Source organism: Etheostoma spectabile, chromosome 6, assembly GCF_008692095.1.
Source record: "Etheostoma spectabile isolate EspeVRDwgs_2016 chromosome 6, UIUC_Espe_1.0, whole genome shotgun sequence".
Lineage (NCBI taxonomy): Eukaryota > Metazoa > Chordata > Actinopteri > Perciformes > Percidae > Etheostoma > Etheostoma spectabile.
Genome location: NC_045738.1, coordinates 28,169,033 through 28,190,234, shown reverse-complemented (window position 1 = coordinate 28,190,234; position 21,202 = coordinate 28,169,033). Strand labels below are relative to the sequence as shown.

The window sequence follows — 21,202 nt, the reverse complement described above, 5'->3', positions numbered from 1 at the left end:
GTGTGTGTGTGTGTGTGTGTGTGTGTGTGTGTGTGTGTGTGTGTGTGTGACAGAGAGGCTCCTCAGGGCTCCTTTCCTTAAAGAACAAAAGTTAGTCTGATTGTCTACATTCTGATCTTGGATCTTGAACTGCTGAATCCATATCTACATTCATATCTAAGGAGGGACATAGATTGATAGGCATGTTATTGATAGACTGTACATATTTATCCTATTGACAGACTGTACATTTGTTAGAGATATCTTGGGCCAACTTCTCAATGTTTTACTTTTGAATTTATTTATTTTTTGTACTTGATACGGGTTTCTACTGTATACTGTTCATCTGTACCTCTCCTGTGTTTCATTGTCATTGCTGTTGCTGCTATGACACCTGAATTTCCCTCGGGATTAATATAGCTTCATCTTGTCTTATCTCACAAACCGAGTCATATTTGATCACATGTATTTTAACACATGACTTGCAAATCAATCCAAAGAACTAGTCGGACAACTCTTACCATATATTGAGAGATTATTGCGCTGCTGTTGCTGTTACAGATGCCTTCATTATTTTTGTAAGTGATTCCATCAAATACTGTGAGATATCATAAACTTCTACATTGCAGCCCTGCACCCAGAGAGAGCGGCCTTGTGGCGCTCAGGCCCCAAATCAGATAAGTATCACCGTGCATTGGGTTGAAAATCCATACTTATAGGAGTTATTTTAGTGACACTGGGGCCATTGTTTCTCTGTAATAAATATGCAGCTCGGACAACAGGCCACTGTTCCTGCCAATATTAGCATGCAGATTCTCTGGTGTAGTGCTACAACATTTCTGCCATCAGTACAGTGTGCATATTGTTTTGGAGGCAGGAATGCACTGGATGTCCCCTGCTGTGGGAGCTAACTTAATGGATAGCTGTCAAAGTGGATATTAGAGAAGCAACTGTATTTCCATCTGAGTGGAACTCTTACGGTGAAACGCTGTTGTGTAACTGAAAAATGAGCCATGATAATGTAGGGAGAGGAGACCTGATTTTTCTGCACAGGGTTGAGTCTTTCGCAAAGGGGGTGTAGTCTTAAAATGTTTTCAGTTTCAGGTTTCAGTTTATTCCAATGCCCTTTTTAAGAATCTCTTGTAAAATTGTGTAAAACCCTATTTTAAGTGTGTTACTGTAACAAATCAAGACTATGTGCAGGCCCTCTAGTGCATTGTGCTCCAGTCAACTTAAGCTGGGAACCGTGAGCACACCTGCCACATTGTTTTGACTTCTAAAGTGTGAAAACAGATACAAGTACTCAGCAAATCAGTGCATTTTTCTTATATTTTTATGTTATCACAGTTCTAGTTGTTTTTTTTGTTTTTTTAAATCTCACATTTCTACCTTTTCCTGTTGGGCAGGTAAGATTTGTCCCAGTTGAAATGGGGAAATGGTTCCCTGCTGCAGCAGGCCTGGTCAAAAGAGCCCATTGTGCTGCGGCGGTTTGTTGTGTGCCATGCAGGCCCGAGCCCATAGATGACCCTTGTTTTTTTTCTGCGCAGGCCTGGGTGAGGCAGATGCGAACCAGAACAATGGCTGCGTCTCGGAGAAGCCGGCGGTGACTGACTCCACGGGCGCTGAGGGCCCCCACCAGCCCTGGCCCCACGCCAGCACAGCTGACCCTGACGCCGCCACGCCACGCCCCCACCTGGTCCGCCTCTTCTCCCGAGATGCCCCGGGCCGCGAGGACAACACCTTCAAAGAGCGACCCTCCGAATCGGACGAGCTGCAGACCATCCAGGAACACAGCGGAGCGGCTTCAGAGTGCGGGTCGGAGAGCGCCGAACAGGACCTAGACTAGGATAGCTTCATTTTCCCCATCCCTCCCTACTCGTTTCTCTTTTCCCTACTCTGTTTTTCGCTCTCTCATATATACGTGAGAGACAAGAGCCCTGCATTTGACAAATACAAATACAAATATACTACCAACCACTACTACAGCCATGGCATCCGCAGGCAGCAGGAAGAAGAGCCCCGGCCTTCTGGATCAGATTGGAAAGTTCTTTGAAGGGGACAAGAAGAGGAAGAGCAAGGTGAGGAAGCAGGGAGAGTCGAGGGTGAAAACTCGACCCTTCTCATGTATTTGTTCATTCTGCTGATTTACTCCCAAAACCACTTTTTTACTTCTGATTCTTTAAAAGATCTTGTCTGTTGGGACATACGTGTCATATACGTTTGTGTTCTTGGTTTTACTGTTGTTTTTATTGGTGAACCCATTAATGCTTGATAATGACTTTGGGTGGGGTTTGTTTGATTTATTACAAAGAGTTCTGATTTTTTTTAATCATTTAAAGCTACATTTCTATATTGTTCCAACTTTTCTTTCTTTTATTTGAATGGTACTGACATTAGTAGCATTTTTCTCTTCAGTTAAATGTAATATATCTGTTGTTGGTGTGATTTGGTGGAATTGTTTGCTGCCAGTATGCAGTTTTTTTTTATTAGAATGTCAAACTGATGATGATAATGATAATGATGTACATTGTTTTGGATTTTGTAAAGGCATTAGAAACTCTGCCGAGAGTTCATACATCTCTTTTGTAGAGACTTGATCTCCATGATGTCTCTGTCTCTAGGTTCATTTTTGTCAGCCGCAGGGAGGTACTTTACCACTGCTTGCACGGTTCAGCAGTCAGCTAAGTCACTTTTAAAGTTAACGATCACATTATGCTATAAATGATCAAAGAGATATAAGATGTATATTAACATACAGTAAGGTGGATTAGAGTAGGAGCATATTATCATCCCCCGTTTGGGAATATCTACAGGAGCATTCTACAGAGTAACAACAGGCGTTTCTTGTGTTGCAGACAAGGGATCAGGAGGCGTTTGAGCCTGCATTGCTTTTTAATGACTTTGGATAGTGTTGTCAGGATACCATCATTTTGACCCTTAGTCATTTGTAAAAAAACGTACTGATCAGGGCTACTTTATCAGTTTGTTGGTTTACTGTCCATCATTGCTGTGGAATGGAACGTTCCATTTGTATCTGAGGCACCAGTTTGTCCATGGGTTTAGACAGACTGGCATCCACTTCCAGACAGGGAGGGGCTGCTCGGCCCTATTGCCACAGCCATTAAGAACCAGACTGCAGCTCTGCTGGTTCCCTTCCTTCCCAGACTGTGCGCTCAGTGATGCCCTCTGGAGGCAATGAAATTGACTTTCATCTTCTGCACCAAATGTGGTGAAAACCTTCTGAGGATTGAAATTTTGGTTATCCTGACAACACTACTGCGACATGCTGAAGCTACATCCCAAAGCCTCTTGTAGTGCTCTCAGAAAGTGGAAATGGAACCGTTGCTATGTACGTTCCATCAAAAGCCTGCTCCTTGTGACTGCAGTCTTAAAACATGGAAAAACATGGATGACGGCTTGAAAGGAGAGCTACGGTACAGCAAACTGTGGACAAAAATACATATATTTTTTCTGTCCAGCTTTTCTAAACCTGCAAAGCGCTAATCAGCAGGTACTGGAAGGGCAATAGCAAATAAATAACTCAACACCATGAGAATATGCATTTCCCCCCACGCCTTATGTCAACTATTTGAAGGTGTTTGGTGTAGGATTCAGGATAAAAAACACACACACAGCATGCTACAAATCTTTGCTTTAACCTGCTGAGTGTTTTGCTGTTGTAAAATGTAACCAATGAAATGTTCAGGGAAAAAAATGTCACCAGAACAAAGTGTGAAGCTTTCATTCAACATTAGGCTAGCGACCACGTAGCCTCCGTACATTTTATATATATCTTTATCCCATATCATTGTACATGGCTCTCCATATTGATGACAGGTTTACTTAAAACAAAGTTGTACAAATATGTATTTATGTATTCACCAAGGGTTTGCCTTCAAATGATGAGTGTTAGGCAGGTCCGCCCCACCTCTGTTGCCTCTAGCAAAACTTTCTGCTGCAAATATATTTTTCCAGCGAGTATTCAGCATGGACACAGATATTGTGCCACTTAATTTCTGTTCCACCCTGCCCATCTGTGTGCACAGATTCTCTACAGACGTTCTTAGCGTAGACTTTGACTTGTAGGCTACAGTGTTCTTAGGGAAAGACCGTGTCCGTGTTTTCTGTTGCATCTTCAACATGCATGCTTATTTGAGTCATGCTGAATTGTTTTAACACGTGGCCGGTGTGGAGACATTTTTATTAAAACGGATCCCTTATGCTTTTCACGTGCTTTTTGTCTGACTCATTTACATAAATTATAGTCCGAGACAAATTGTTAAAACAGCAGCACGAGGGAGATGTTTCATAAGTTGTTGCTATGGCGCCAAAACTCCAGTCTGAGGACATGAAACACTTGCAGGAAATCTGCATTTCAATGCATGTTTGATCATTTCAAATTACAGGCATAATGATGTGCTAATTTGTGTGGAAATTTAACTTTGCATGATCATTAGCTACTCAAGCAAAAAATGAAAAAAATGTAGACTCATGAAAAAAGAAACTATTTAAAAAAGGATATTTGTAATTTGAATATTAATTTGTTAAATGACAGATGGAATCAGTAATGTAATGCAACGCAAGAGTAATTACTGTAAATGACTCAGGCTTCAGCAGCTCCTAGTCAAAACCAAAAGTCATACTGTTCTCTAACCCCAGTCTTGGATGAAGAGGGGGGTGTTGCAGGTGCAATGCCCCCCCCCTTACATGTCAGTCTGCTCACCTCAGGTTCACATGTCCAGCAGTGGATCGCTGCTGATCCCCGCTTTGTAACGCCTTCAACTTTTGCACTGGATACGTGTACGCGTTTGTATCTGTTGTGAACTGTTGTGACCCGTTCCTAACCCGATCCTGTTCTCAGCTTTCTGGATTATCGCTTGATTAAAACTCTTTAACAACACCCACAGCGCTCTCTTTGTTTTTGTTTTAATGCTCAATGTCTCTCTTTTGGTTCTTTTCCTGTTGTAAAAACAGCCTCATACACAGTTTTAACTGCTCTGCTAACAACAGCCAGCAACAAAGAATGGCCAAAACTTGAAAGCATTTATTCAGCGAGCTGTGGCTCCTCCGCAGTCTCCGCCCTGAAGATGAAAATCTTCAAGACTGATGCATATATTTCAGCGTTCAGTCAGTCAGTCACATGAACATACTGCAAAACTAAATAAATTATCACCGAAGGTTTAATGAAAAGCAGAGCTACTGGTTATCTCCACTCTGACAGTGCCGAGTAATGGATGACTGGCTTGGCTTGTTTGTGTGAGCCTGAAGATGAAATGGATAGAAGAGAGAATGAAACCCCTCCTCACTCTTTAGTTTCTCCGTCACAAGCTGGTTGTTTGTGCTTCCTGGACATGTGTGAACATTGAAATAGATTTTGCATTTCATAAAGGATTGCAAAAAAGAAACTTGGGGATTTCAATTTAAGATGGTAAAATGTGTGTTTGTAGTCCCTTGGTTAGCAGAAACAGAGTGCAGCCTGGCACAGGAAATGATCTCACAATAAAACGCTGTCTAGGATTTTGGACAGACATGCATATTGATGGAAACACAAGCTGCAAAGGATTGATAATGCAGTATTTACAGCAGCACACATGAAAAAAAGAAATTAAATGTGCAAATATTGCTCAAGCATTTCATTTTTAGGATTTGGTTATGTGCTACTTTGCAAATGCATTTAACCAAATAGGACTTCCTGGACCGTATGAAAATGATTTGGGGCCGAGGGTTGCTAACCATGACATTTTTCTCTATTTTTTTTGGGGACTTTCCTCTTCTTATCTTCTTCTTACAAGAGCCTCCCTTTTGATATCTCAAGGTAAATAATTTACATTTAAAGGAACACGCCACCTTTTGTTGAAATAGGGCTTATCACAGTCTCCCCTAGCTGTAGGCAGGTGGGCCAACGCATTTTTTGTCTCAGTGCATGTATTGTTTTAGTTCTGTAGTTCTAGTTAGCTTAGCCTGGTGAATGGAGTCTCATGTTGCCGGTTAGCATGTTGGGAGTAAAAGTGAGCCAACTACAAAAAAAATAATTACTTCTTATGGCCTGTGTGTTCACAGCAAGAACAAATAGCAATGCAGATTAAGCCAATTTCCCGGGCAGATATTGACTTGGGACAGTGCCAATAGCAGTGCTTCGGCTGTGCTTCCACCAAATATAGTCCCAAATCAATGTCTGCCTAGGGAATCTTCTAGTCATATTCTGCATTGCTATTTGCACTCGTGAACACGCAGGCCACAAGAAGTAATTAGGTTGTTGTTTTTGTGTTGGCTCGCTTTTACTCACAACATGCTAACCGGCAACATAGGATTCCATTCACTATGCTAAGCTAACTAGCGGTGGTGATGCCAGTGCAATGCATGCACTGAGACAAAAGAAATGTGTTGGCCCACCTACCTACAGCTATGGGAGACAGTGATAAGCCGTATTTCAACAAAAGCTCATTTCGCTATTAATATCTAAATGTCCACATATAAAAACCTATAAACCTCACATTGTTAAAGACAACTTAGTTGAAATTAGCAGTTGCCAAAATGATGGCAAATAATAGACTGCCTTCCCTACAGCAAAAAGTAAAGATAGATCTCCCTCCCCTTTTTCTAAACTCTTTTTTTTTTTGCAACTCAGACTATGGCTTAGTGAGCCTCCGTTTTATTGGCCATTGATCTTGCGAGTCACGAGGCCTGATCGCCTTCCGAGGAGAAACGGCTGCAGATGTTTGTGGATCTCCACCAGCAGACAAACTGCTGGGTTAGTCTGCCAGATCGATTGGCCCGCGCACCCTCTGTTGATAAATCTGAAGGAGTGCAACTGCAGAAAAAAAAAAAAACAGTCCCAAGAGTTGAACGTAATTATAACTCCTTTCTTGTGGCTGAGCAAAGATTCCCATTGTGACGCCACGGGGGCAGATTGTGAGAAAATGACTTACTGTCAAAGAGTGCTGCAGGGTGTACGTAGATACCTGGTTTCTTAAAAATGAGCTGCAGATTATATCAACGCAATTCTTGATGAATGTTAAATGCAAGTTTCTAATTTGGACAGTGTGAATTTGACTGAAGCTAAATTGTATTTTTTTATAATAATGATCCATGAAGATACTCCCCAATGAGGGAGAATCTCCGAGTCGTCCCCTCTGCTCAGGATGAATTATTAAAGGTCCAGTGTGGGAATTTCTCCCATCCATATATCGCAATCAACTCTGTCGGGCCACGCAATTCAAAGTACATATTACAGCTACGCTTCATAAAGCCAAGATGTCATCCACATCTTCATCCAGCTTTTTCATTAATTGCGAATCTAAAGATGTGGTGAGTGCTACAAACTGTCTTGTTGGTGTTAGCCATGTGTTGTTCTTCAAACTCATTCGGGCCGGGAAGCGACGATACCCATTGGCAGATCAGCAGCACCTCTGAGTTCATCATGTGACAAGAAAAACGTGAAAGGCGGGGCAGTATATCCTGTATGTCCCTTATAGGCCAACGTATTTGAAGATGGAGCGTCTACCCCAGTTCATGCAAATGCAAATGTAAAATTTCAAACCAATGCTTGGAATTGATGGTGGTGGTCAATATTCATAAAAAAGGGACAAGTTTGTGAACGGGCAACACAGGTTTTGATTATGAACAACTAAAAAGGTTACACCCTGGCCCTGTAAGCATCATCCATTATGATCGAGATTCCCGGCCAGGCTGGAACCCCTAACCTCAGAGGAGGCAGCTGTGGTCATCAACCTCCTCTCCATGACAAGCTGCAGGACACTGGGACCTTGGAGCTCAATCTGTCTCCTGAATCCTGATTTCTCACTTTCTTTTTTTCACCCATGGGTGTTTCTGGAATACTCTGTATGAGTGACAGCAGAAACGAGAGCTGCCCATCTTACCCGGGATTACTGTCAGAGATACAAATCAGCAGTTCAACATTTTGGAAAGCGCTTAATCGCTGTATTGCAGGGAGTAAGATGACAAAATAGATACCACTCTCAGGGCTAATCTGATTATTATGAAGCTGGAGCCAGGAGATGCTTGGTTTAGATTAGACGTAAAGACTAAAAAACGGCTAGCCTGGCTCACTTATTATCATGGTTTACAAACAAGATATAACATATTACTTGATGAGCTTCAGGGTCGTGGACTGACTTTGACCTAACCACCTGGCTGTAGGGATGGCAACGTCGGCCCGTTGATCGCTCTAGCTCTTTGGCCCAGACTGAAAGATCTCATCAACTAGCCTATTGGATGATTTTTTTGATGTATTTAAGTGTGAATGATCCCCAAAGGATAAATCCTAATCACTTTTGTGATTTCTTTTTTCTTCTGTAGCCACGCCATGAACTTTACATTTGTAGTTATGAGTGAAATGTGAGATATATTTTCATGAAATTTGGTACATTCATGTTCCAACAGGATCAACAGTAATCACTAGTGACTGCCTTACTTTTCATATAACACACCATCACACCTATCTGCAAAACTAATGGCATTCCCATCAGCCTCAGTTGTACATTGTGCTAGTTAAAAATATGTTAGCATGCTAACATGATTAACAGTCTACCTGCTAACCATCAGCATGTTAGACTCATCATTGTGACTATGTTGCCATGTGTGCATTAGCATTTAGCTCAAAGCACAGAGATGTTATAGGACAGAGCCAGCTAGCCATGTTACTAGTCTTCATGCTAAGCTAAGCTAAAATTATCCTGGCTCAAAGCTTCATATTTATTGGATAAGTATGATATGGTTTGTCTCATCAAACTCTTGTCAAAACAGCTTATTTCCTAACTATTCCTTTAAAGACATGTTTATCTGCATCCTAAAACAACTTTAATTCAACCTATAGTAACTTCAAGAGATCCTGGAACTAGCCTATTCATTTATTCATAATACACATTTCGGAGTATAATGATTACAATAAGAAGGGAAAAGCTTGGCATGCGCACCGGAGTACCAACAGCAACTGGAAATCCAAAGGAAAAGTGTCACAATACAAACAGATGAGCGATTTGTCCCTTTCTTTGTGTGTCTCTCTTTCCTCTCTCTGTCTCTCTCTCTCTCTCCCCCTCTCTCTCTCTCCCCCCCTCTCTCTTTCTCTTTTTCTCTCTTTCTCTCATGACACACACCTACACACATCTGAACCTCTTCAGACATCTCTCTCTCTCTCCTTCTCTCCCTCTCTCCAATCTGTCCCTCTCTTTCTCTCTCTCTCGCCCTCTCTCTTTTCTCTCTCTCCTTCTCTGTCTCTCTCCCTCTCTCTCTCTCTCTCTCTCTCTCTCTCTCTCTCTCTCTCTCTGTCCTTCTTTGTCTCTCTCCACTTTCGTCCTCTCTTACTCTCGCTCTCTTGCCCTCTCTTTTCTCTCTCTCTTTTCTCTCTCCTTCTCTGTGTCTCTCCCTCTCTCTCTTTCTCTCCCTTTGTCCTTCTCTCTCATGACACACACACACACACACACACACACACACACACACACACCTACACACATCTGAACCTCTTCAGACATCAAACAGGGATCAATGATTGTTTTTTCCAAAAATCTACTGAAAAGAAAGTTTGAGAGGAAGTTTGAACAGCTTAACAGCGGAGGCGTAGTATCCTCAACACTTACCAAAACGACTTTTAATTAACTTTTTTCTTCTTCTTTTTTCTTCTTCTTTTCTTCTTTTCAAACATCTCTTAATAACGGCTCAGACTTGGGCGAATGCCTCGGTGTCACCACTGCACAGTGAAACGACTCCATCATCGTGAACAGCATGCCAGGAGTTAATGGAAACCTCATTTGCATTTCCTGTAGACGCATGAAATGATCCGTCCTCATGAGAGCAGTTATTTGTTTTTTTAAAAGCAGGGGAAGACACGGGAAGAGAAGAAATTCAGAGAGACTCATTCACATCAAAAGAAAAGAAAAAAAGTGCCAGAAATTCAGACCGTACCAGAAGGATTGATACGGCATTTTTTGATCTTCTATTTCCTCTCCCATCTCTTCTTTTTTTTTCCCAAACAAAGGAGCAGCAGCAGCCACAAAAGATGCTCTAACACCCCCCCCCCCCCCCCTTCATTTCTCCTAACGTTTACATCATGATAAAAACAAGACACACAAAGGACACACACTATTCAAGAGGACATCATTAAGGGCTCACTATTGAAATCGAAGCAAAAGGGGAGCTACAGAGCTGGAATACACATGCTGAGGGCAACAGCCGGCGAGATTTACTCCAATTCAAATAGTTGAAATGGTGTTTTTTTTTTTTTTTATATACACATTGTACTCTTAACATTGTCTAGAGATCCATTTGGGTGGATTGTGCCACAGGTAGAAACCTTTCATTTTCCCCCTACACTGTTTTGATCAAATTGTTGGCTGGTCCATAATAATCTAACAGCACATCTATCACATTGTGTAAATGGTGGTGGCGATGAGCCTCTCCCCCCCCCCCCCCCCTTTAGGTTACCTTCAGGTTCTTTGATGTTAGATGGATATGAATCATCAACAGCTCCCCCCCCCCCACACACACGGACATGAACACACACGCTTTCCTGTTACATTAATGGGGCCAGAGGAAGGGATGAACAAGGACTGAAAAGACTGAACATACACAGCGGGTGGAAAGGAGGTTTTTTTTTTTGTTGCAGGTTGTTGATGGCATTCGGTATTAGAGGAACTATGCTGTTCACCTTGTATGTGTCTCCGCTGTTTGCATAACTTAACAGAGGATTAATGTACCAGTGTTTTTTCTCAGGCCCAAAAGTCAGAGGATATCGACCGCACTTTCTTATTGGACAGTCTTCTTGACACACTCTTTGTAAAGTCTGTCTTTGAAGAACGTTGCGGCATTGATTTGTTCTTCGGGATGATAATGAGTGTTCTTAGTTGAGATCCAGTCATTGACAAGAAACATTCCTCAACAGCTCGTTCCAGCTTCATTTGTTTTTGATTGACTTGTGGCCAAAGGTTATTGCCAGGTTGGGATAAGGCTTAAGGAGAGATATTTCCTTCTTTATAGAGCTGTTTAGATTGAATTATTGGTTTATCTTATCACTATTATTATTACTTCATCTGGCTGTGACATGAGGCTGCTAATAATGGTGCTGATTGCATGGAAGTCATCAAGAGATGTCTTACTAAGAAGACTCAGCAATGCTGATGAAAATATTTTCATATTCAGGGTTTCTGCAAGTCTCTGCAGATTTTAAGGGTAAAGAAAATCCCACCTTAAAACAGCGGAGTAGTTACGTAAGAAACAGATGTTCCAGATGCCAATCTCCAATGGAAAAAAACAACAATAAAATGAATCAAGTTTCTGAGCATGGCTTAGCTTTACATTCACATTCATATTTAAATTCACCCAAAAGTATCCCTACATCTTCATAAACCCAAAACCAAACAGGAAATCCTTCATTTTTATGTATTAATTCAATGAAGTCAAAAGGTTTTTTGTATGTTGCAGTCAAGTATTAAATCACCATTTGTGCCAAAACTAGCATCCACTGTCTGGAGTGATGGCAGGCCACATGCCTTATATATAACAACGATGTTACATAACGCATTCAAAATTAGATTCAAAATAAATTATTATTCACATTCCAGGTAAGTCACCCTGTTTACGCTACAATCCCATCAGCCTGCACCTCTGGTGCTGTGGCTATGTTTTGGTAAATTGTCAACAACTCCATTAACCCTCATGTTGTTAATCAATGCTATATCAATGTATTTTTTAATTACTCAAAGTGACATGATTGACTCCACACAACGCTCTTTGGCAAGTACAGATCTCTACTTTCAGTAATGTGGGGGTGTCTTATTCAGTTTTATAGCATTGAAAAACACTGAAGTGGTTTTGAAATAGTATTGAGTAAAAATTGAAATATTCCAGTCTGTGATTATCCAGCAACATACTTTCCTTTCATTTTAGTCTAAATAATTCCTAATTTCTGTTTTCTAACTCAAGCATTAGGCAAGCATTTCCTGTTAATGAGGTTTATTGACCATAAATTCCAAAAATAAACGTAAAACTAAAGTTAATAGATTAGTGTTACGTGGTGGTAAATGTGCAAAAAAAGTGACAAACGTTGAAAAAAAGCATCAAAAGGGATGAAAAAAGGGCTAAAACGTAAGAAAAAGTTAAAAACCGACAAAAAGTGTCAACAAAAGTTTTGATATTCCATTTTGACAAAAGACAAGATGAGGGTTAAAATGGGAAAAAATGTAATTTGGTGTTTTTGTTCTCATGGTTCAACAGGTCAGTGGGACAAGCCCCAGGACAACCTGCAGAATGTTTGGGATTGTTTTCTAATGTAATCCCAAGAGAAGGGTTCATCCTTTTTCATAAGAATTTAAGTGCATCATACAGTTATTTTTTTTACTGTTTTCAGAGAATCCTCGTGAAACTGTATTTGAGCATCTAATTTTCAGTTTAAGATCAAGTCATTTAGTGCATGAGCATTCATGTGTTTAACATGCCGGGATATTACTCCTTTCTTCCCTTGTCTCTTTTTCTTCAGGGATCGTTCCGGGGTGCTCTCTCTCCGGGCCCCCAGAAAGCCTCTGGAACCGCCCCTCGTAAGCGCGGGGCGGAGAACGCTGTGGTCCACTTCTTCCGCACGATCGTGAGTAGTAAAAACAACACGCCGGTCACACAGAAGTCTGTTTCCTCCAGTGTTCCCTCCATGTCTGTCTCCTCGCTCCTCTTTTACTTCCTCTGATCTCTCACAAACTGTCAAATCTCTTTACTTTCTGTGATTAACTCCTCCTCAGGTGTCCCCTGCCCCTCCCAAGTCTAGGGTGAGTCTGCTTTATGTTGCTACTATTCAAGTTCAAATGTACACTCACACATGAAATACAAAAATAGTAGACCAATATTGTCAATACTGCCAGTAGATATGTACAGATACATCTAAAAGAGACAGTCAAGGGTTGGACCTATAGTGTAATTACTCTAACATGTACAACACTGAGCTGTGTGTGGAGATACTAAAACTTAAATGGTGTAGAACACAGTAGATATAATTAATATTACATTGGACACTATTTAGATTACTAAAACATAAGACAATATAAAAGACAATACAGATCCCACTGCACACTACACACTAAAGGTTGATCACAGTGTTGCAATCCGATTAGATGAAGGACTTCCCTGATTATTACCATTGGAAGTGGATGACAGTAGCCAGACCTTATATGATTTTAGCAAATATTGAGTAATGGTCCATTTCATTTGAATCTCATGTACTGCAAATTTGCAAATATAGGATGCATAAATTCTAGTCTGACGTCCTCATACTCAGATTGTGGTCCGAATGTGAGTCTGATTGGGCTCCATTGGGCTGTGGTCACGGGGCGTGTTTCAACCGAACCAGGAAAGAAAAGGCCTCGGCACTCAATTGGATAGACCAACAACCAATCAGAGCAACGGAGTATGTGACGGCCAAAAGATCTTTCGGATCTGCAAATGCCTTGATCGCTGTTCTTTGTTCCTCTTTTAAAATAAATATGTCAATGTCTTCTATTAAAGGCCAAATGGTCAAATGATGGCAAATCTACACATCTCAATTCTCTTGTGTTGTGGGCTGGCAAAAGTAGCAACGTAGTAGTTTGACAAACGCACATGCAACATACAAATTCAGCCATTATTCAGAATCCTTGAACACAATTCATGTTATACCTTTCTACCTGGATGTGTTTTCTATACATTATTTTCTGCATGCTGTGTGTCTTTGGCTCTGTTGCTGCTGAACGTCACTAAATTTGTGCTCTTTCCAACGTGAGCATCTGCCTCGCTCCTCTCTCCTTCCCCCAACATATCTGCCCCCCCCTTCCTTCTGTTCCTCATCTGCTCCTGCCCCCACCCCGCGACCCTGTGATTTCCCCCCCCGGACGGACCCTTCTATCTGCCTCCTCTCCTTCCCATCCTGCCTTTGCGCTGAGTAAGACACATTTCTATTTGTCCCCTCTCCCTTTTACCTCTTTTCCTTGTCTCTTGTTTCTCTGCACGTCCAGTGGAGAGGACTAGCAGCCAAGATGGGCCTGGTAGGTGGTTTGCAAAAAACAACAGCTAAAACGCGGACGTATCATGCCTAATTAAACCGAGGGGGCAAGTGAGGTCGTGTGATCAAACAGCCTTCGAGCCTGACGCCTGTGGCTCTGTTTCCATTTAGTCAACCATCAGCCATTTTAGCTGTTGTAATCTGTCCATACATCAGTGATAACGCTTTCATTTCCTTCCAACTTAAGTCCATTTTCAAAGACATCATACCCATTTAGTAGCTTTGCAGCCTGACCTATCCATATCATATGCGTGTACTGTATCTCCACGCTAACACACACACACACACAACACATTATTTTGCTCTTAATTTGCCTAGTTTCATTTAAAAAAAATCTTCAGTGGCTGGCTGCAGTGAGGCTTCATTCTGCTTCCTTTGGCGACCACTGTCAGAACTTAATGTTGGGCCCTCGTGCATGTGTGTGCTCAGACAAAAGAGAGGCAGTATGAACATTTTTTGGGCGGGATAGGTTCGACAAAAGATTTGCTTTAATTTTGTCTTTGCGGTGAAGGCAGGAAAGTCTTGACCTAAGATTACATTTTATTTCAACTAAATGTTATTTACAATATAAAATCAAAACTAGAGTTATCTGAAGACTATTTACAGATGGATTAGGTCTAGAACACACTGTAAAATTTGCAAAGACCCAAAAATTGCAGTAATTCCCAGTATTTCAGACAAAGATAAATTGTTCACCTGTGCCGTGGATCATAAGGATGAACTTTGCCATGTGCAGAAGACAACAGCTGTGTCTCTGCATCTGGGTATTATGGGTATATTAGTGCATGCGCTGGCACATTTTAGACGTTCCATGAAGATCTTGTAGTTTAAAAATAATGGAATACACAATTAAACAGGTAGGACCAAATTTCCATAACAATTTGACAAAATTATCATTTGGACATGTTGTTGTGAGGGTGAAGCAGTTTTTCTGTGAGTCAGTTAAGGGTTCAGGGGCGACATCTTGGACAGCCTCCAACACATTTACACAGTAATACATTTTTCTATGGGAATAAACTTTGGAATCAGCACATGCAGTTCATGCAAATTGTATAAGACATACACAACTGGATGAAAGGATGAAGCTACATAACCATATTAGGTAATTCATCCAAGAGTCTTGTAATGTTGCCAAATAAAATCAGTTTGGGTCATTGCACCCAGGGTGAGGAAGTGAATAAATCAGTTTACTGAAAGCACTCGTCAAGAGCGGATTAGCACATGTTGCCATGTCAACACGTGGTGATGTTCCTGTGCTCTGCAGGGACCAGATGACTGACATATGGTCAGACGTGACATGGTTTCAGAAAATTACGTTGTGTAACGGTATTCCCCATTGATGGATTCAATTTCTCAACAAAATATGGATGCAGAAAACTTTCCCCTCTCATATATCCATATCCTATTCTTAAACTTTGCTGCTTCACAATTCACACGGAATGATTGCTTGAAAACCTTTCCAGAAATGCAAAACAATGACACTGTTAAAAAGTGGGGCAAAATGGGATTGCATCTAGTTTTTGTCGAGCACACATCAGTCCCTCACTCCCCGAGCACACCCCCATAGAAGAAGGTCTCATATTCTCTTCTCTCCTTACTCTCTGAAATAAGATTTTAGTTCTATCTGTAAAAAAGGTCTTCTAACACATTGACTCCTTTTTTTTCTTCTCTCTGGCAGGGTGACCAGAAGTCACAGTCTGCTAAAGCCAAGAAGGCCAGTGCAGGGGACGGAAAAGGCTCCCTGACTAGGATCTTCAAAATGGTAAAAACTTGTCAAACACTTTTCCGAGTTATTCCCAGTAGCTTTTTTTTCTACATTACGCCTTCTTCCTGAAAGCAAAATTGCACAGCAAAAGAAATATCTCCCTAACCTCTTTCTTGCTCCTGTTCTCTTTTCTGCCTCAGTGATGATATCGGCAGCGGAGTGAGTAACTGATTCGTATTGGAGGGATACTTGAGTTTAACTCACTCCGCATTTGTGAAACATTGATATGCTGAGAAGACATCTTAATCTCATTATCTCTGCAGCTGCAGCTGAATAACACAAGGCTTTTAGACACAGGGTTGATCATGGGGTATGCTACAAGCTTTATGCCAGTGTGAATGTAATCAAGCCGAAGACGGTAGATCCAGTTCTGATAAGGGTTCCAGCGGGGCTGTATGGCTAACACACTGTCACGGCTTTACAGCGAGGGGGTGGTTGCTCGTGCACAATGTATAAAGTAACAGTATTGTGCAATATCATCGTTCACTTGCCAAGCGCGACTGACTGCTTCCCGTGCTCTGGAGTACTCACTTCACACAAATGTTGGCAAAATGTAAAACTGATCGTTAGACACGCAGCATACACTACCTGATAAAGCTATCGTTCAATGGCCAGTGTTGTGTTATCTAACTGAAAGAATAAACAAAAATTATAACTGTAATTGCTTACTACAATTTTACAGTTTATAATAAAGCACTTACTAAGATGTGTTTACAGCTTTTTTTACAAGTGGTAAGAACGAACGCATGTTAGCATGTAGTCCTTTACGATAAAACACTTCATTTAAACCTGCATTTGTTGATTTAACTGTAGCCTATGCTATAAAGCTGGGGTCTTCAAGGTTTATTAAGACCCCTTAACTGAAAGAGGGATGGGAACCCCCTACTGTATATATATATATATATATATATATATATATACATATATACACACACACATGCATACATGCATACATACATACATACATACATACATACATACATACATACATACATACTGTACATATGTACAGTACATACATTCATACATATATACAGTACATATATACATACATACATACACACAGTACATACATACATACTGTACTTATGTACATACATTCATACATGCATACATACAGTACATATAAACATACATACATACATACATACAGTACATACATAGATACACACTGTACTTATGTACATACATTCATACATACATACATATATTCCTACATACGTAAATAAATGCATACATACCATTTTTTGCATCGAATACTAAGCTATAAAAATGTATTGTAATAATATAATAAACAATGATTTAAACATTTTTATAAATCATCTTTTAAGAACTATATCAGAGGATGGTTACCTTAGTGACTACCTTACCTACAGGCCAGTAAGCCGATCATCAGTGGGGATTTATATTTGCTAATAATATGTTGGATTCACTTCCTAAAATTAACAGTAATTTTGAGGCCTCTTTGCGGTGGCTCTGTGGACTCCCTAGGGGTCCCAGACCCCCTGTTGAAGATTTCTGCTATAAAGCATGTACTAACTGTTAATACACACGCAGGTTTCAATTGGAGTATGAAGGTGCTCGAAACTGCTGAAAAGAAAAGTCATGCTGTAAACACAAAGTTAGTCCGGCATGGTGGTGGTGAAAAAACGGGTTCCCGGTTAAAAATGGACTTTTGTGTGCGAGACAGGGAAGTTGGAGTCATTGGCTTTATGGACAAAAACGAATTACATAGGCTAGTTTGAAGAAAAAAAAACTGCGCTGAGCAGGTTGATGACCTCCTAAAAAAGCTTCCGAACGTGAAATGTCAAACTGAGCACAGATGGAAGTTCTGACTCTGTGCTCCTGGTGCGACTCAGTGAACTAAAGTTTTCACGTGGAAAAGTATTTTTAACATTCACCCAACATTTTTCAGCTTCAGCTTTGTCCACACTTCTACTTTAGACCGTCGTAGTCACAACTGCTTGGCTCTTCAATTTCCACAAGAAGTCTCTTATTAGTGGATTTGTTTTCACAAGTCATGAAGAGAGTGTCGGCTGTCATGCTCCGCCGGTTTGCCCCTGTCAGGTTTTAATTAGCTAGCCTCTCTCACTGTACCTGAGATTATTTAGTTTAGCAAATACTGAAGCTGGAGAGAAATCCAAATTTCCCCAGGGCTGCATCCTCATCTGTAGTGGCTGAATTGTTGTCACTTACTCACAAGAGAGAGTAAACAGCTCAGGAGATGACGAACATCTGATACAGCTAACTCGCGTTGACACGGTGCCATCACACTCACACACACATCACTATCCCCCCCCCCCCCCCCCCCCCCCCCCCCCCCCCCCCCCCCCCCCCCCCACCATACACAAACTGGCTTCACGGTCCAAATGGAAGGGATCATAGAGCCTCAATTCACTTTTAATCAATGTTCCACGCTTTGTTCCTATTCACGTTTCTGTATAATTGAGTTTTTCTTTTTCACGACAGACAATGCATTTCTATGGAATGGCTCTGAGAATAGCTTAGAACTAAAGCTCGGCCCTCAGCCTCCGCTTTACGAGGCGGAGTAATAAGCTTCTCACAATATGGATCATCTTCCTAAACAATCCATCAAGATTTGTCTCATTTGTATAATCGGTACGTGCCGTTGAGAATGAGAGACGGCTTTGTGATAAACACAGGATGTGATCGGAAACTTTAGGGACAAAGAACAATTAGGTAACTGAGAGGTTGAGCTCTAAAGGGATGTAATGCCCTTTGACCACAAATAAAACATATTTGCAGGATATGTGAAGCAAAATGTATTTAACTGTGGGAACCGGATTTTCTATTCAACTGTTCAACTATTTTGTTTTCTTTACTCGAGGACAAATCCATTGGGACCCTCCTCTTATATAACCCCCTTTCTGCAGATTGAAAAATATATATATATATATATATTTATAAATATTTTAGACCTGCTTAAAAAATGACGTGCAACACCAGCCATGTGGAAGCCCATATCTGCCAAGAAAATTTATAGGAATGCTACAGATGAGAATACTCATTATAATTCAAAAACATGTGAGATTCTAATTCAAAATTGTGGTGTAGTCAATCAACATTTTGACCTTTTAAGACAAAATTATCAGTCCTAAGTTTGACTTTTTGAGCCTATATTTTTTTGTCAAATGTCCACTAAATCAGAACTTGACTTAATATGAGTATTTCTACCTTCTATCATTTGTAACATCCATCCATCCATCTTCGTCCGCTTATCTGGGGTCGGGCAGCAGGGGACCAAGCCACATTAACCAACTCCGATTGGGGGGGATCCCGAGGCGTTCCCAGGCCAAGTTGGCGATATAATCCCTCCACCTAGTCCTGGGTCTTCCCCGAGGCCTCCCCCCAGCTGAACCTGCCATCAATGTCATTGATTTTTTTTTAAATCAGCTTCCATAACTGTGCTTCATTGCAGGCCTGAACATTGCCCACAACTTATTAACCATGTTTTCTCACATAAAAGGACTACTCTGCCTCTCCCATGTTAAGCCCTAGTCTCATTAGTCAGTAACTGGACTGGAAAATAAGTTAATTTAATCACATGTGACTACAATTCCCAGGCTTGATGAAATAACTGGTAAGCCTGATGAAACACTTCTTCTCTTCTTCCCAAAGGCCTTTAAGAGTTTGGTTTTTGTCACAGATTGGGACAGGTCAGCCAGACAGCTATTGTGGCTGATCCATAATATACTTCGTCAATGGTGAAGAATTGTTCTGCGTCAACTTGTTGCCTCCAATTACTCAACCTGCTTTCGGCCTAAGTGCTTAAACCCTGTCCACCGAGGTGAAAACTCTCATCAGAGACTGAGTGGAATGACCAAAAGGGGCCAGACTAGAAAAACACCAGAGTAGTCCTTGAGTGCTGAACTAGACGTGGTGGACCGCCACCTCCACGTATTCATCCCATGTGTCTTGTCTTTTCCGCAGGGAAGCAGGAGTGCTTCTCCAGCCAAACGCTGAAGTCCCCCCTCTACAACCCCTTCCAACAGCACGAGGGCAGATGTTCAAGATCGCGGGGCAAAAGTATTGAAAAAGAGGAAAAGAAGAAAAGGAAGAAATCTCGTCACCCCCTAAAAATCACCGTCCCCTCCACCTCTGATAACACTCTAACGTACGCTAAATCCCTCGTTTGCCCTATTACCTCCCCATTCCTTTGGCTGGTAGATAGCGACACAATCTGTTGCCCCCCACCCCCCCACCCCACCCCACACCCCAACCCCTTTGCATGCGTTGTTGCTGATCTTGCAGTCGTCCTCATTAGCGTAAACCTTTTGCTGAAATTGACCCCAAGCCGCTCACATGTCAGCCCCAAATGCCCCCCCCCCCCCCAATGGCTCTCTGTACTCGTGCTTGAGTTTCTGTGGACGTCTCCGATGGTTCCTCTAACAAAAAGGTTGGCTGAACCGAAGCACACCCGGGGCAGGTGAAGGATTACGGCCGGTGCAAGTCCAACTGACTTGACCGTCATCGCCGCTTGCTGATTGGGTGAAAAGGCCGGGTTGTTTGGTTGTTTCTGTTTTTGTTTTTTTTAAAAGAGCGGTTTTCTGTCTCGTCTTCCTGTCTTTGTCATTCCCCCTCCCCCCCGCCCAGAGCATAAACCTATGTGTGTTTAACAGATTTTACTTTCTCATGAGAGCCATTTGTTCGCAGTGTGTTTTCATTCAACCTTTGTGTCTTAGCCGTAGTTAAGCGTCCTGTCATAAATGTTATTTGTCGTTAGGGCCTCAGGCTAGCTGTGGAGATTTTTTTGTTAAAAATGTCATTTCTAAACCGTCTTAATAATATTTTCTGCAACAGTCACTCAAAGAAAACAAATAAATTAGTCATTTCTAATGTATCATTTACATTAGAAAATGATACATTAGAAATTTACATTACATTTCTAATTTACATTAGAAATTTACATTTATTTTTCAGTTTGTGAGATAATGGTACGCGCTAATTTTTCCTCTCCATACATGTGACTGATTAATGTTGTAGTGCACTGTTTTTTCCACCTTTAATAACCGCCAGACCTTGGAGGGGGCCGTTGTTGCCGGCAGCATGATGCCAGATTCAGACCTTTCCTCTTCGCTTTAATGTAGTCTAGGTTTCTCCTTCGTCTTCGCTGTTTCTATCTCCTGCACGGCACGCATACTGTACATTAAAATCCCAAACTCCTCGCTCAACAACAAGTGCCTTTCCTCCTGACTACCAAAACAATGTGCTGTGTTGCCTTTCTGTGGATAATTTTCAAAAAAAACACAATTTCAAAAAGGTGCTCTGTAACTAACTCTGCAGTGGCCCGTTGTAAGGTGTTTCCTGGGAATGTGTAAGTTGCAAGTTTTCAACGATAGAAAAGCTCAGCACCACCACTGGTGCTGTTCAAAACATCCATCTTCTACGTGTTTAAAAAAAAA

At 41.3% G+C, this 21,202-nt stretch overlaps 1 protein-coding gene across 8 annotated transcripts in view; it reads left to right on the top strand.

Annotated features, from left to right (window-relative positions):
* mbpb (myelin basic protein b) overlaps positions 1-21,192 on the top strand; it is a 68,478-nt gene extending 47,286 nt beyond the window's left edge. Inside the window, exons 1-7 of one of the 8 annotated variants that reach the window (XM_032518492.1) lie at positions 1,708-2,057; positions 12,470-12,574; positions 12,723-12,749; positions 13,968-13,997; positions 15,693-15,776; positions 15,920-15,938; positions 19,731-21,192. In XM_032518492.1, the coding sequence (XP_032374383.1) occupies positions 1,968-2,057; positions 12,470-12,574; positions 12,723-12,749; positions 13,968-13,997; positions 15,693-15,776; positions 15,920-15,922 (339 nt within the window). In that variant the 5' untranslated portion in view covers positions 1,708-1,967 and the 3' untranslated portion in view covers positions 15,923-15,938; positions 19,731-21,192. Of the gene's footprint in view, positions 1-1,526; positions 2,058-12,469; positions 12,575-12,722; positions 12,750-13,967; positions 13,998-15,692; positions 15,777-15,919; positions 15,939-19,730 lie in introns of those variants that run through there. The other 7 variants (XM_032518497.1, XM_032518496.1, XM_032518491.1 and 4 more) reach the window with 7 other exon arrangements.
* The last annotated feature ends 10 nt before the right edge of the window (positions 21,193-21,202 follow it).